At 40.4% G+C, this 12,791-nt stretch overlaps 1 protein-coding gene across 2 annotated transcripts in view; it reads left to right on the top strand.

Moving 5' to 3' along the window:
• LOC308054021 (vascular endothelial growth factor receptor kdr-like) overlaps positions 1–12,791 on the top strand; it is a 141,352-nt gene that overhangs the window by 122,191 nt on the left and 6,370 nt on the right. For both annotated transcript variants that reach the window (XM_080366144.1, XM_080366143.1), the window contains exons 27-29: positions 385–509; positions 768–846; positions 4,096–4,190. In XM_080366144.1, coding sequence (XP_080222270.1) covers positions 385–509; positions 768–846; positions 4,096–4,190 — 299 coding nt within the window. The remainder of the gene's footprint in view (positions 1–384; positions 510–767; positions 847–4,095; positions 4,191–12,791) is intronic.

The following is a 12,791-nucleotide window of genomic DNA, read 5'->3' as shown; positions in this document are numbered from 1 at the left end:
GTGAAGCAATACCTTGGGCTGAGAGGCCTGGAAGAGAAAACGCTAACTGCAGATGAGTACTGGAACATGAGAGACCGTTTTCAGCCATTCCACATCACAGGTTTCACAAAGTGTACTGTTTTCCTAATACAAAGCCTCCTACACAGTAAATGTTGGATAAAGCTACACATTCTAACTTCCCCATGTTGTGAAAAACAACATCATCACTTTGAAGAAACATCATAAGTAAAGTTAAAATAAAATCTAGTCTTTTCTCAATGTAAAGCTCTGTAGAATAAAATAACCTTTTACATCTGAGATGCAATACAAAATCAAAAAATACAAATACAAAAAAAAATTGATGCTTTACCACCTTTGTGTTCTTTTATGTTATGAATTATATAGGATGGTAAAGACTATATTCCACTGAACATCACCCTGTGTCCTGATGGAGAATCTAACTCCAAAACTTGCCCTGTGGAAGAAAACTTGAACAACTGTGTTAATCGCTGGAGTGCAGTGGAAACCGGGTAAGAAAAATATATACAGGAGGTGAGAGGGAAAGAAAGATTTCATATAGCTGGGCAGTCTTTGTTGTCCTCTCTCAACATGGCTGTTTTAAGGGAGTTGGACAGCCACATTTGTCAGGGCATTGTTTATGAGTTACAAGAGATGAAAAAGAAAACTGGTCCAGGAAACTGAGCTGTATCAGGGATGTTAACTGAGCCACCAACTGGTGCAGCATCTGCTTGGGTTTTATGCTGACCCCTCAACTTTCTTGCTTTCAGTAACAACAGCAAGAAGCGACCACTGAGTGTGAAGACATTTGATGAGGTGCCAGTGGAAAAGGAGAAAGTGATGCATGAGGTAAGTGAGGTGATTGCATCCCTCTCCACCATGTTCACAGATCACTTGTCACCAGCACCAGAAACACTTATTAGAGCTTTTGGAATCTGTTTAGTAAGAAAAAGCCTTAAATCAAGTAGAATATTTGGCCCTAGCATCCCACACATAGGTCTGTGTGACAACAAAGAGGGACCTGCATTTAGCTTAACAAATAGTTTAGAGAGAAGCTCATGCATGATTATCCTGGCTTTGATCAGGCTAATGGGCTTTATATTACATATTTCAATATGTTTTTTCCACCATAAGAAAATGGCAGCTCATTGAAACAGAGCCTTTTGAAGGAAATGTGTCCAGAACACATTCCGGCTGGCTGATACAGCCGATAACTTGGTGGTGGCGAGGGTGTTCGGTTCTGGAAAGACAAGACCAAGATTCAAGTTCCTGCTCTACTTGATCCACACAAAGGGCTTTAACCCTGTATTTCCTTCACCCTGAGTGAACATATTTATTGCTGCTTCAATGACACTGCAGGGTGGGAGAGTGTTGAAAGGTTGCATTTTCACTTCAGTGGAAAACAAAGGCTTGTTTTGTTACAGAATGATGGTTCTGCTCATTGGCTTCCTCTGAAATTACAGGTTCCAAGGGTGGAGGTGGTTTGGGGTTTTTTCCTATATTTTCTGCCTTATTTAAAAAACAAACAAATCCAAACAACTCCATCCCCACCCCAACTCATAAATATCCTCTATGGTTCAGGTACTCACTAGCTGCAGTGCCATGTGCAGTCCACACCACTTGCCTCAATGACAGATTCTGTGCCACTAAAGAGGGATCTTAGCAATGCACACACATCTCAAGCAGACTGAAGTTTAGGAAGGAAGCTTGAAGCCCTCTGGAAACCTTCTAACAGAGGAAGAGGGCAAGCATCAGATGGCTAGGAGCAGCAAAAGTAAGGAAAGATGCCTATAGAAACAAGCCAGCTTGTCTACTTTTAGCTCCAGCTAAGACCCCCTTTTGGACAGACAGTGTTTCCTCAGACCCACTCTCTTGAGAAAGGTCAAGTCTCTAGCTACACTTTGTCCTTGACATACTTTGTGTCCTCGACAAATATAGCATATTTCTCATCTATCTCTTGGATATCTATCTATTAGCACAAATGGAAGCCCATTACTCCCTAGTATTTGGCCAGATGTAATTTCTGTGCCTTTATCAGTGCATCTTAGGGATTAGAAGGCTTAGAATTTTCTCTGGCTCTTGCATCTTTCCTCTTACAAGAAAAAAATCTGTTCCTGAATCACACAAAGACATTTACTAGATAGATCTGGTATCAGTAAGAGATTACTGCTGCCAGCATGAGCACTACTTTCCTAAATGCTCCCTGTTCGTGGCATTTTAAAATAAGTCCTTACATGACAGGGGAAGAGTTTCAAAAAAGGGTAATAATACATTAACAGATCAGAAATAAAAGTGATATTTCGTTGGGGATCTTTTAAAGCAAAATTATGGTGTGATCTACTTTTGGACAAAGTAAGTGCACTTGTGTTGTTAAAATTATCTTAAATATCAAGACATTAATACTGATTAGGTCATTATTTCAAATAGTTGCCTAGGAACTCCAAACAGTGCTCTGCCACACCTCCTGCAATTGTGGTACTTATCTGTACTCTCTGTTGATATTCTTTCAACAGTTCTTCTGTAACCAAACCCACAGCAGCACTCAGATAAATTGTTTCTAGACCACACATTTTAAGGGGAAAGAGTCAAGTTAAAAACCAGAGAGAAAAGCTGGGTTCTACTGAGGTTTTGACAGACCTAATTAATTTAGGATTTTACTTTATACTTTGAAAATCAGTTTCTAGACTGATCTTACTAACAACTGATATATTACCAAAGCATTTATAAAACGTCTTTTTCTTTTTACTTATTATTTGCTGGGATTATTTTTTCTGTTTGTTTGACTGGTAAAATAAGACTAACTAGAGTTTCACCTCCCATGTTGAAGTCTTGCCTTCTTGGTTTTGACAGGCAGACAGACATGCAATCTTCTAGCATCCAAAATATTTCAAATGCAAAGGAACACCCAGAAGATTTAATATTTTTAAAATTACTTAAAACAAGGACTGTGCATATGTGTGAACTTGTGTGACACTTAGCACAATAACAGCTTAATCTTAATTGCAACCTTGAGACTGCACTTCAAGTGCAGCAGAATCACAACTTCAACTTTAAAACTAATCAAGACAGCTTTGTTGGACAGTTCATTAAAAAATCCATAACCAAAGTACAATGAGCCTTTTAGGCTATGTATCTTTGCAAAGCACTGGGATTTCCCAAAATGGTACTGAACTTCCACTTCCTTAAAATTTCAGTTGTTTCTAATAGTGTATTTCTAGTAGGTATTTCAGATATTTTTTCTCTGAGGAGCCTAGCCAGTATTAATGGATATATTTTTATGAATTTCTGTCTGTTCATATCTTAGATACCCTACCTAGATGGTATCCATATGTCATGCTTAATACCAGTTTCAAGTTTGAAAACATCAAATTATTTTTTGATATGTTCATTTAAGTGCACTCTTTCAAAATACTAATCAAAAACCTTTATCATCACAAAACTAAGGCAAATATTCTCAGGCTACATAGCAGCATTATGAGGAACAGTTGGATAAAAACTGATAATATAGACCCTAATAAGAGAATATTCTGAAGAAGGGGCTTAATGTCATACACCAACTGGACATATCTATGTGTTAATCACTTTAATAATAGCACACAACTGAGAGTTTAGATGCAAACATTTGCCCTGCAGGTTGTTGGTTGGAATCTTGGGATTACATAGAATATCTTGGTAGCTCCTACGTTAGTTCCAGTACACAAGTATCAGTATATGACACTACAACAGAACATCTACTGATGGCCACCTTGTTGGCAGTCTCTCCACGATAACTGCACTGACAGGGATCCCCAACCTCTACATGCCACAGTGAAGGAGAAGTTGCTTTCTCCTGCCCTTGCTTTGGCTGCTCTGTGGCTGGAGACAGTTTTATAAGGTGAAATCCTATTAACTTGCCTAAAAGCAATATCATAAGATAAGATAGCTGGAATTTGGTATTCTAACTAGCTCCTTGGCTTTCTGTCTCTACTGACTTTCATAGTGGTTTAGTCTGACTCCTCTCCACACTCTCCCCATGGAAGCCATTTCTAATTTAAAAACGCTACATGCTGTCATGATCATTTGGCACTCTGCTGATGTCCTCTTCCTTTTGCTACTCAGGAGTCAGACAGTGGGATGGTGTTGACGTCAGATGAGATAAAAAGCCCGAAGAGGCTGGAAATCCGTTCTTGGCCTTATGGGATCATGGCTCTAGCGTGAGTACTTTTTGTTATTTTTTTTACGACAGTGTCTCACTCAGAAAAATGCTTCTGAAATCTGCAATTTTGTTTCTGATTCCAAGAGGAAAACTGTTAAACTATCTAACCAAGCCAGAAGGAGAAGCAACTCTAGATTTCAGTCCTATAACTGAAAGACCATGGTTAATTTATTTTAAGATCAAGAAGGTTATACTGTAAACATTGCTTCCAAAGAGAAGTTGAACATAAAACAGAGTTCCAAGTCTCTGACAGGAATACTGCACTGTTGCATTTCAGTTACAGAAAGGTTAATTAACATGAAAAATGTTGATTCATGTGATAAAAATGAAAACTCATTTCATCAGCTTTGAGCACACAATGTCTCAAAAATCAGTTTAACTCTTCTTCTAAAATGCCAAGTTGCCCTGTGATTCTGAATCACATTCAAAAACCCCAAGAGTGCTCTCTAGTGCAGCTAGATCTTGTTCATGATCTGATCTCCTGCATGTGCCAAATAATGGGAGCAAAAGAGCTGAGAATATTCATATCTACTTCAGCTGTTTCTTGACTGTCTCTCCAGTGTTTTCCTTTACTGATGGAACAAAGTTTGAAGAGCTTGATTCATTAATCCAGAAAATAGCATTTATAATTATACCAGTGGCTAACAAAACTATGTTTAACTTTAGACATACGGAAGGACTGGCACCTTTGCAATTGATGGGATGTGAGAAAAGTTAAGGTGGCCTGTATAGTAAAAACCAGTACAAGCACTGCAAAACATGTACGTTTACCAGAATGATGATTTCTACATTTGCTTTATCACAGCTATGAGGACAGTCCTACAGAGAAGTCCCTTAATCCTACCACCTTCATGATCCTATGAATTATATTGTTCATAATTGGTTTACAAATAGAGGCTGTGACACTGTTTGCTATATGTTTATCCATTCACAGTACAATCACAGAAGAATAAAAGCAGATCTTTAGCTTTTAGCTAACAGTTAGCTCATCATTCTTTATATTTCTGTAACAATAAGGCACAGGCAGAGAATTTACCTAGTAGTGAAATAGGTCTTCTCCACCTTCCTAGAAAAGTATAACAATAGTAACCCATTTTACTGATTCAAATGCCAACTGCAGAAATTTCAAAGATTAGCTACCCAAAATATATATAAAAAAACCAACCAAACAATTCTGTAGCAAGGAATTCCAAGTCTATTCAGTTAATTAAGCTAATTAGACTTCTACTGAATTGCCTAGAGATTTCTCTGAAATCTATTGGTGAGATTTCTATTAGTTTCTTCTGTATTAAACTCAATGATCTTTCCCACCAGAGAAATTGCTTGTTCAACATCAAGTCACCATTTTTCTGTATTAAAAAGCAATTATAGATGAGAAAAAACTAGTGTGATTTCTGCGTAGTGTAGGAGAGTTCACATGAGAGTGCACAGTCAGAATCTAACAGCAATTCAGAGGTGCTAACTCCTCACTCAGAGAGAAAAGCAAGATGGAGGGAGCTTGCTTTATCTTTTCAGGGCTTAAAACCATAAATTCCTAGATGTTTGAAGGCAGGAGAAAAGGAGAAAGAGGAAGAGGGAAAAAGGTTACATAAGGAAGGCTAGAGAGCCTTGCAGCGCTAACAAGGAGCATTCAAATGCTACAGATTCTGCTGGACAGGAGTGTGACTTCAGGAATAGTGTTGTTCAGCAGTATTTGTCCTGTAGTACTGTCCCAGTGTTGCACCTGTTGGGAGATTAGCAGACGTCTAGATACGGTTCCATGTTTTTATCCTATGCACATGCCGAGAGGATTTCTGCACAGCACAGTGCATTGCTATGGAGACCAAATGGCACCAGATCTAAAAAAAGGAGCTCAAATGTCAGGAACTGCACTGCTGTGATGCTTTACCTGAGCTGATTTACCTCTCTTTTCTGCACAATGTCATGTTGACACAAGTCCAACACATAACATACACACAAACAGCCTTCCTGATAGGATTTATCCTTCTAAAGATTTCTGTCAGTCACCTCTACTGTTTCCCCCACTGCATTTCTCCTGTTTGGATGAACAGTTGGCAGAGGAAGGTTCTCTCTCTCCCGCTTACAGGCTTTCTGATTGAAAATCAGAAAAAATCAACATCCAGCCAGATGTTGAAACACAAAATTTCCATAACAGCCCGTTCTTTCGAGATTTCCAGGAAAACCTGAACTGTTATCAGGCCCACTGGGAGTGAATGTGAAGTAACATGGCTCTGCTGGGCTCCATGAATCTCTGCCTGCCCCACACCATCTGGGGCTCTCCCCATTTACAGTCAGCTTCCATAGGGATTCCACTGCAAGATACCTGATACTTTCTGTGCCAGTCAGACCATGAAAGACCATCTTAACAGAGGTCTGCTATAAAAGCAAACTCCGCAGCAAGCTGTGTTTGTTGTCTCCTTATTCCCAGGACCCTAACTACCATTGAATGGACAGAGGTGTGTTTTTTCTTGGCCACATCCTTGCACTGAGTGTCTGAAGTCCAGCTGAGAAAGCTATTTTGTCAGCTTTTTTTTTTTTTAATCTTGCAGATTATCATTGGCACAAATAACATTTTTAACATGGTTGCAGAGCATCCTGATGCCCTTTTGTTTGAGGACATGACACCCCTTGGCATTCCTGCACTGCCAGTTTGAAAAACAAGCCTCAAAAGCATATAGAATAGTCTAGGAGAGGTCAGAAGAGAGAGCTGGTTTAATAGGAGAGATAAAGTCACCCTTGTTAATTGTGTTTCTCTCTCTATCAAAAACATTTACCCTGGACTCTTTTCAAACAGTCTTTCTTTTCTAAAACAAAACTGTTCAGAGGCTTAGCATGTTTTCTAAACCAGGGTGGCTGCATTCGGTATTTTTGCCAAAATCTTGCTGTTTATTTGTCTTGTACTCATTTCTCTGTCAAGTTTCAAATCTGCCAACACTACTCACCATGGAGTGTCAGTGTCAAGAGTTTATTGAAGATGAATCTGATACTCTGGGCCTGGGACTGCTGGGCTGGACTAACAATTCCTGAGCTCTAAGCATTTTATAGTGCTAAAGTATAAAGTCACATCAGTAGCTGTAGTGAGAGACAGAAGGATTGACCGGGATAATGATGCTGGAGTTAGCATTCAAGGAAGCACATTCAACATAGAGGGGATTTAATGATGGGATGACTCTGGTGTCAGGTTTCATCTCATAATATTAACAAGCTACTGCCAAGCACTGCTTTAAAATTCTCCCAGAGACTTTATAATCAAGTTATTGTTTAAAATTATAATAGGTTTGATATCTCCTCTGTTGTCTGTCCTCCCTGCATCCCTTTCCCTTCTCCCCCTGCCCCAACCCAATTATCCTCAGTTGCTCTGAAATGACTTATCTGGTTCTGGCCAAGTCCCATGACACCAGCTGACTGAGGCTCAGCTGACATGCTCTGGGCTCTGTATGCTGCATCCAGATCACATCACTGAGGGCTCTGCCTTTGCCAAAGCCAAACTGGGCCTAAGGCAAGTCAATAATATTGAAACAAACTGATTTTGACCAGGAACATCAGGCATTCATGTCCAAATGCAAGGTGCCCAACAAAATCACATCCCAGCTGATAGAGCTAGAATCATTTTGCACCATCTCAGAAAAATGAGGCATGGAAATGTGTTTGCTCCATAGCAGAACTTAGTTTCAGAAGGTTTTTCTTCTGTGACAAGCATGCTGAGATAGCAAATGTACTCACTGTTGTGTCATGCAGCACCTTGCACTATGACCTGACTCGAGCTCTCCAAAATGTAAGTAACTTTGAATGAGTAGCTACTCGGGAGTTACACAAGCCACTTTTTTCTAGGATTATACTACATGCTTACAGTGGCAAGCACTAAAAGAGAATTTTGAAAGGCTGTAGTCACCAGCTTGATTTTGACTGCAGTGCTTCTCATCTCACTGCATCTTGAGTGCTGGAGCTAGAGTCAGGACAGCTGACCAACTCTGCCACACATACAAGGGGACGCGTACTTAAGGAGTGGGTGGTTTTGGCCTGTTAAAACTCTATGTTCACTGCACTTTGTATTTAGAAGTGTTTCAAAACAATGAATTCTTGATCCTAACCCCTTGAGTTCTCCATGCCAGTAGACTAGTGATGCACTGATACTGCCAGAGGGGAACCCAGGATTAAATTCTTACTGCACAGCACCCCATCTAAAATGTATTAAAGCAAACTGTGAATCAGTCATAACTATCAGAAGAAAAATAACCTTTTTATTTCTTTCATTGCAGAAAAATTAAAAAAAATTAATCACTCTTACTCTGTGCCTCATTAAACACCTATGAAAGCTGTTATAAAGCCCTGAAGCTCCTACATGTTATTATGAGATGTGGTCATGAGACAAACTGCTCTACTTGGCAACGCTCAGCTCAATTTCTCATCTGTCCCTAAACACAGCTCCTGAACAAGGCCAGGATTTCTATGTGGACACAATAGTCTTTTAGTTTTTCCTACTGAGGGCAAGATACTTGGGCACCTTACTGCAAAACAATAAGAGCTGCTCCACAGCACTGGGAATAAGTGCTACACTTGGCACTGCAGTCCTTCACTGCATACAGCGATTTTCTTATAGTCATCTCTCTTCCTTCACATTCCTCTTCAAGTCATTGACCCTGAGATTTAGGCTAATAGAAGCTGGCTCCCTCTCACATAAAATAAACAGCTCCGGTAATGATTCCCCAGCTCTTTGAGGATTTCAGTATTTTTCTACCTCTAACCAAAATCTCTGGTTTATATGGTAGGATGAAAAGTCCCATAGGTCATTTAGGCTTTCTAGCTATTACAGGATTATCCTCTGGGGTATCTTCTAAACAACTTTGACACCTCTCTAGAAAACTTAAGAAAGATTACTTAATATTCAGGCTAACTTTTCCTTCATCTAGTTTAATTCCTAGACTTTTCAGCTTCATCTGTACCAGGAAATCTGACACAGCACAGTAAAAATGGGAACTGTTAACAGCTCTCACTACCCACAGCACCACACTAAAATGCACTTGTCCAAGCTGGTGTCTGGGTCATCAGACCTACTAACTATCTTGTGGTTCCACGCAGACACAACACATGCAAGCAATAGCACAGAGCTCAGGCTCTGTGATAATCAGGCTCCTTGATACAGTCCTATTTACAGACCTGGCAGGCTTTCCATTACCAGCAGTGCACCCACACCAGTAGGTTCCTCCACCTCATTTGGGTTTACATCTAACAGACTTGAAACTGGCACCAGGCCCAGGGACGGGACACTATAGCAATACAGCCTGAAGAGTAGCAGGATTTGCTGTTAATTATGAATGCCACTCTTGGCTGATTCATTGCTACCGATTCACATTCTTGGAACCATCTAGTATTTGTTCCTCCAGTGCTTTCACCACATTTGTACTTCCCTTCATAAACCTCCCCAGCTTGTAGACATCTTTCTGAAAGAGGAGTCCAGTGCTGTGCCTTGGCTAACTCGAGTCTCAGCCTATGAAACAGGGACGAAGCCACCTCACCACATTCTGCAAACCATGTTTCCCTGACCAGCACTCCACAGAAATGTGCACAGCATGAAAGAGGGTCCTTTAGGTTACAAAATCTGCCTGAGGTCAGGAAACGTCAGTGTTCAGATTCTCATCTTTCCCCTTATCCTGCCCCAAACAGCACACATTCTTGCAAGGACAAACGAGTTTTCAGGTTGGTCATTGTGTAAGATGTGACTAGCTTGGGTCAGTGAGCAAATGCATTTCAGTTGAATGTCATGGAATTCACACGCCTAATCTTCAGTGCTGTGCCATGGTGAGAATACCAACAGTCAGGTGGGACCGCGCTGAGACATTCACAGTTATGAGCAGATTTATCAAAACCAAACAACTCTTTTATCGCCTCCTGCAGCTGCAGCGCTCAGAAGTCAGGCAGAGGCAAATCAGTAAGGAAATACCTTTTGGGGCAGTGTAATGCCAACCCAGGAGAAGCACTGAAGCAAGTAATGGCTAGCTTTTAATGAAATTATTTAATTACATAACCATTATTAACTTCCATAGCTGCATAATTGTGTGATTAATCAAATCTAATGCCTTCAGTCAGAAAATGTTTATCGGTGGGGCTCAGGGAGAATTTTCCTGTCTCATACAGGGTAGTACAATCGGTTCAGAGCATAAAGGGTTTTTTGCTTTTCTCTGAAGCATCAAGTGCTGACCACTGCCGGAGGCAAGGCTGATGTCTGATTCACTGTGGCAGTTTCTATGTAGCAAATGAGATTTCAAGGACAGGCAGAAAAGGGATGCTGCAGTCTTGTTTTCAAATATACAGTCCTAGCATATGTACATTTCTCTGTTGAGCATGAACAGAGTAGATTAAAGTGTCAGTAATACAGAGCATTAAAGGGAAAAATGCAAAGACCCTTGGGTTGCTTTAATTTAGGAAATGCATTTAGATGAAAGGAGTAGTCTTGAAAGTTAATTGCATTTTGGTCTGCCATAAGACAGCTAATGACAAAACTTGCTTCTGACCTAACTCATCGGCTTTCTGTCTTTGGAACAAACATTCGATGTCAGCATTTAAGAGCCCTTCTTCAAACACCAGCCTGATTTCAGCGCTAGGCAGAGTTACTCCCAGATATCCAGTCTCTTGACCTACAGGGGCAGAAACCTAACGAGAACACTTGCTGGGAGTCTACATGGGTCTGAAAATTTCCCATTGTGTGGCCAAACTAAACCCTAATAACATTTCTTTTTCTCCAGCACTCTGAGATATGCAGGCTGGGGGCCAAGTTATACAGATACTTTCAAGCTTCTCTCTGTCTCCACTGACAACTTTAATACCTGGCAAATTAGAAGCCAGAGCATCCATGGAATTGTCTGACACGAGTCAGTAGAACTGAGCAACAAAAAGAAAAATACATAAATAAACAGTGAAGCGGAGTTGTGATTCTATTGCTTGTGCCAGGGAAGAATTTATCTACCCAAGAAAGTGTGTGTGTATGGAAAGGGAGAGCTGCCAAATGCATAGTATACAGAAGAAGTTTCCACTCACATTTTTCTCTGGACAAAGACGAAAAACTTGGATTCTGAAAGCAGTGTGCGCTACATTTTTGTTGAAGTTCTCAGGGTTACTATTTATTTTAGGATTTCTACTTTGCCACTCAACAGGTTTGGTTTTGATGCCCTGTGCAGGTCTAAAAAGCACAGTAACATTAGCTTTAATCTGTAATCTCTGCCTTTGCATTTTAGAAGTCACACAACCCATTTATTCTAGATGTGCAAGACGCATTGGGCTGGTTCTAACAACTCAGGGGTCCTGGGTTCACTTCCTAGAGACAAAGCTGGAGAGACAAACGTGCTGTGGAAAGCCACCACAGCATGCTAAAATCAGGCCCACTATGCAGCAGCCAGTTTCCCATTGCAACTGATTAGAGCTGCAGCTGTTTGTTATGTCTGAACGTAATCAGCTGCTGGCTTAGAATGACTGGCTTCACAGACCATAATACCCAGAATACCACCTACTCCACACATTCCCACAAGAAGAGAGCTACTGGAATAGGTAATTTGCAGATGGACCTTACAGGCTGTTCAGTGTGGTTGTGCACAGATCACAAACCAGCGTTCTGCTCTAGCCAATGCACTGCACACTCGTGACCTTTCCAGAAATAGCAAAACTTTTAAGTGAAGATACTGACACTAGTTCTGTCAGCCAGTGTGAGAATATCTGCCGCTTGGGGGAAAACTGAAGCTTTTGACAGGTTCCATATTCAGAAGCAAGATAATATGACTTCTAAAGTCATAGTAGCATAACCTAGCAGGACATATTTAGCCTTTCACAACTGAAAGAAGCTGGGCCTACTGTATGCTACAATTCTGTCATGCTGAGCATCAACCTGCTCTTAAGCCTGCAGTGGTTCTCTCTGCTGTACCATCACAAAAACAGGACAGAGCACACAGCTGGTGTCTTGGATCTGCTGCTTTTCCCACTCATGATTTTTGTTCCCCTTCCTCCAATTACTGTATCTGTCTCTTAGTTATTATTTTGTTTCCTGGAGCACGAACATGCTTTGCTTTCTTTTTAAAGCACCACACTCTGAATCCATGATCAACTGTTGGGGACTGTAAGCACTGCAGCAGTACAAATAAAATAAGTGTATAATGAATTACACAATTATCTGATGAACTGTTGATTATTCAGATTTGGTTTGGGGTCATTAGAATGTAGCTTTATGCTACTTTAAACATATATGAAATATAGACACAAAGTTGCTTGAGTACTGCCCGATTTTATATTCTGCCAAGCACATTGATAAGTCATTCTGCACTGAGACATGAGCAACGCCATAATCAGTTGTCAGTGAAGTTTGTTCCAAAGAGATGCATGTTAAAGGGTCCTAAGCAAAGTGGAGAAGCTCAAAAGCCATTCTCACATTGGGATCCTTTTGAGAACCAAACCTAAACTACTCGGATCTCTTCCAATGAATTCCTCAAAGGGAAGAAACCAAGCTTAACAGAACATTATTTTTAAGGCAGCCTATGACAGAAAATACCTTTTTTTTTCCTCCACACTTGCTGTTCCTGAAGGTCACCTTGTAATATAAATCCTCTCCAGGGTT

Source organism: Falco punctatus (assembly GCF_963210335.1).
Source record: "Falco punctatus genome assembly, chromosome: 15".
In the NCBI taxonomy this organism is placed as follows: domain Eukaryota; kingdom Metazoa; phylum Chordata; class Aves; order Falconiformes; family Falconidae; genus Falco; species Falco punctatus.
Note: the sequence above shows the minus strand (reverse complement) of the source record. Positions and strands in the feature narration are given on the sequence as shown.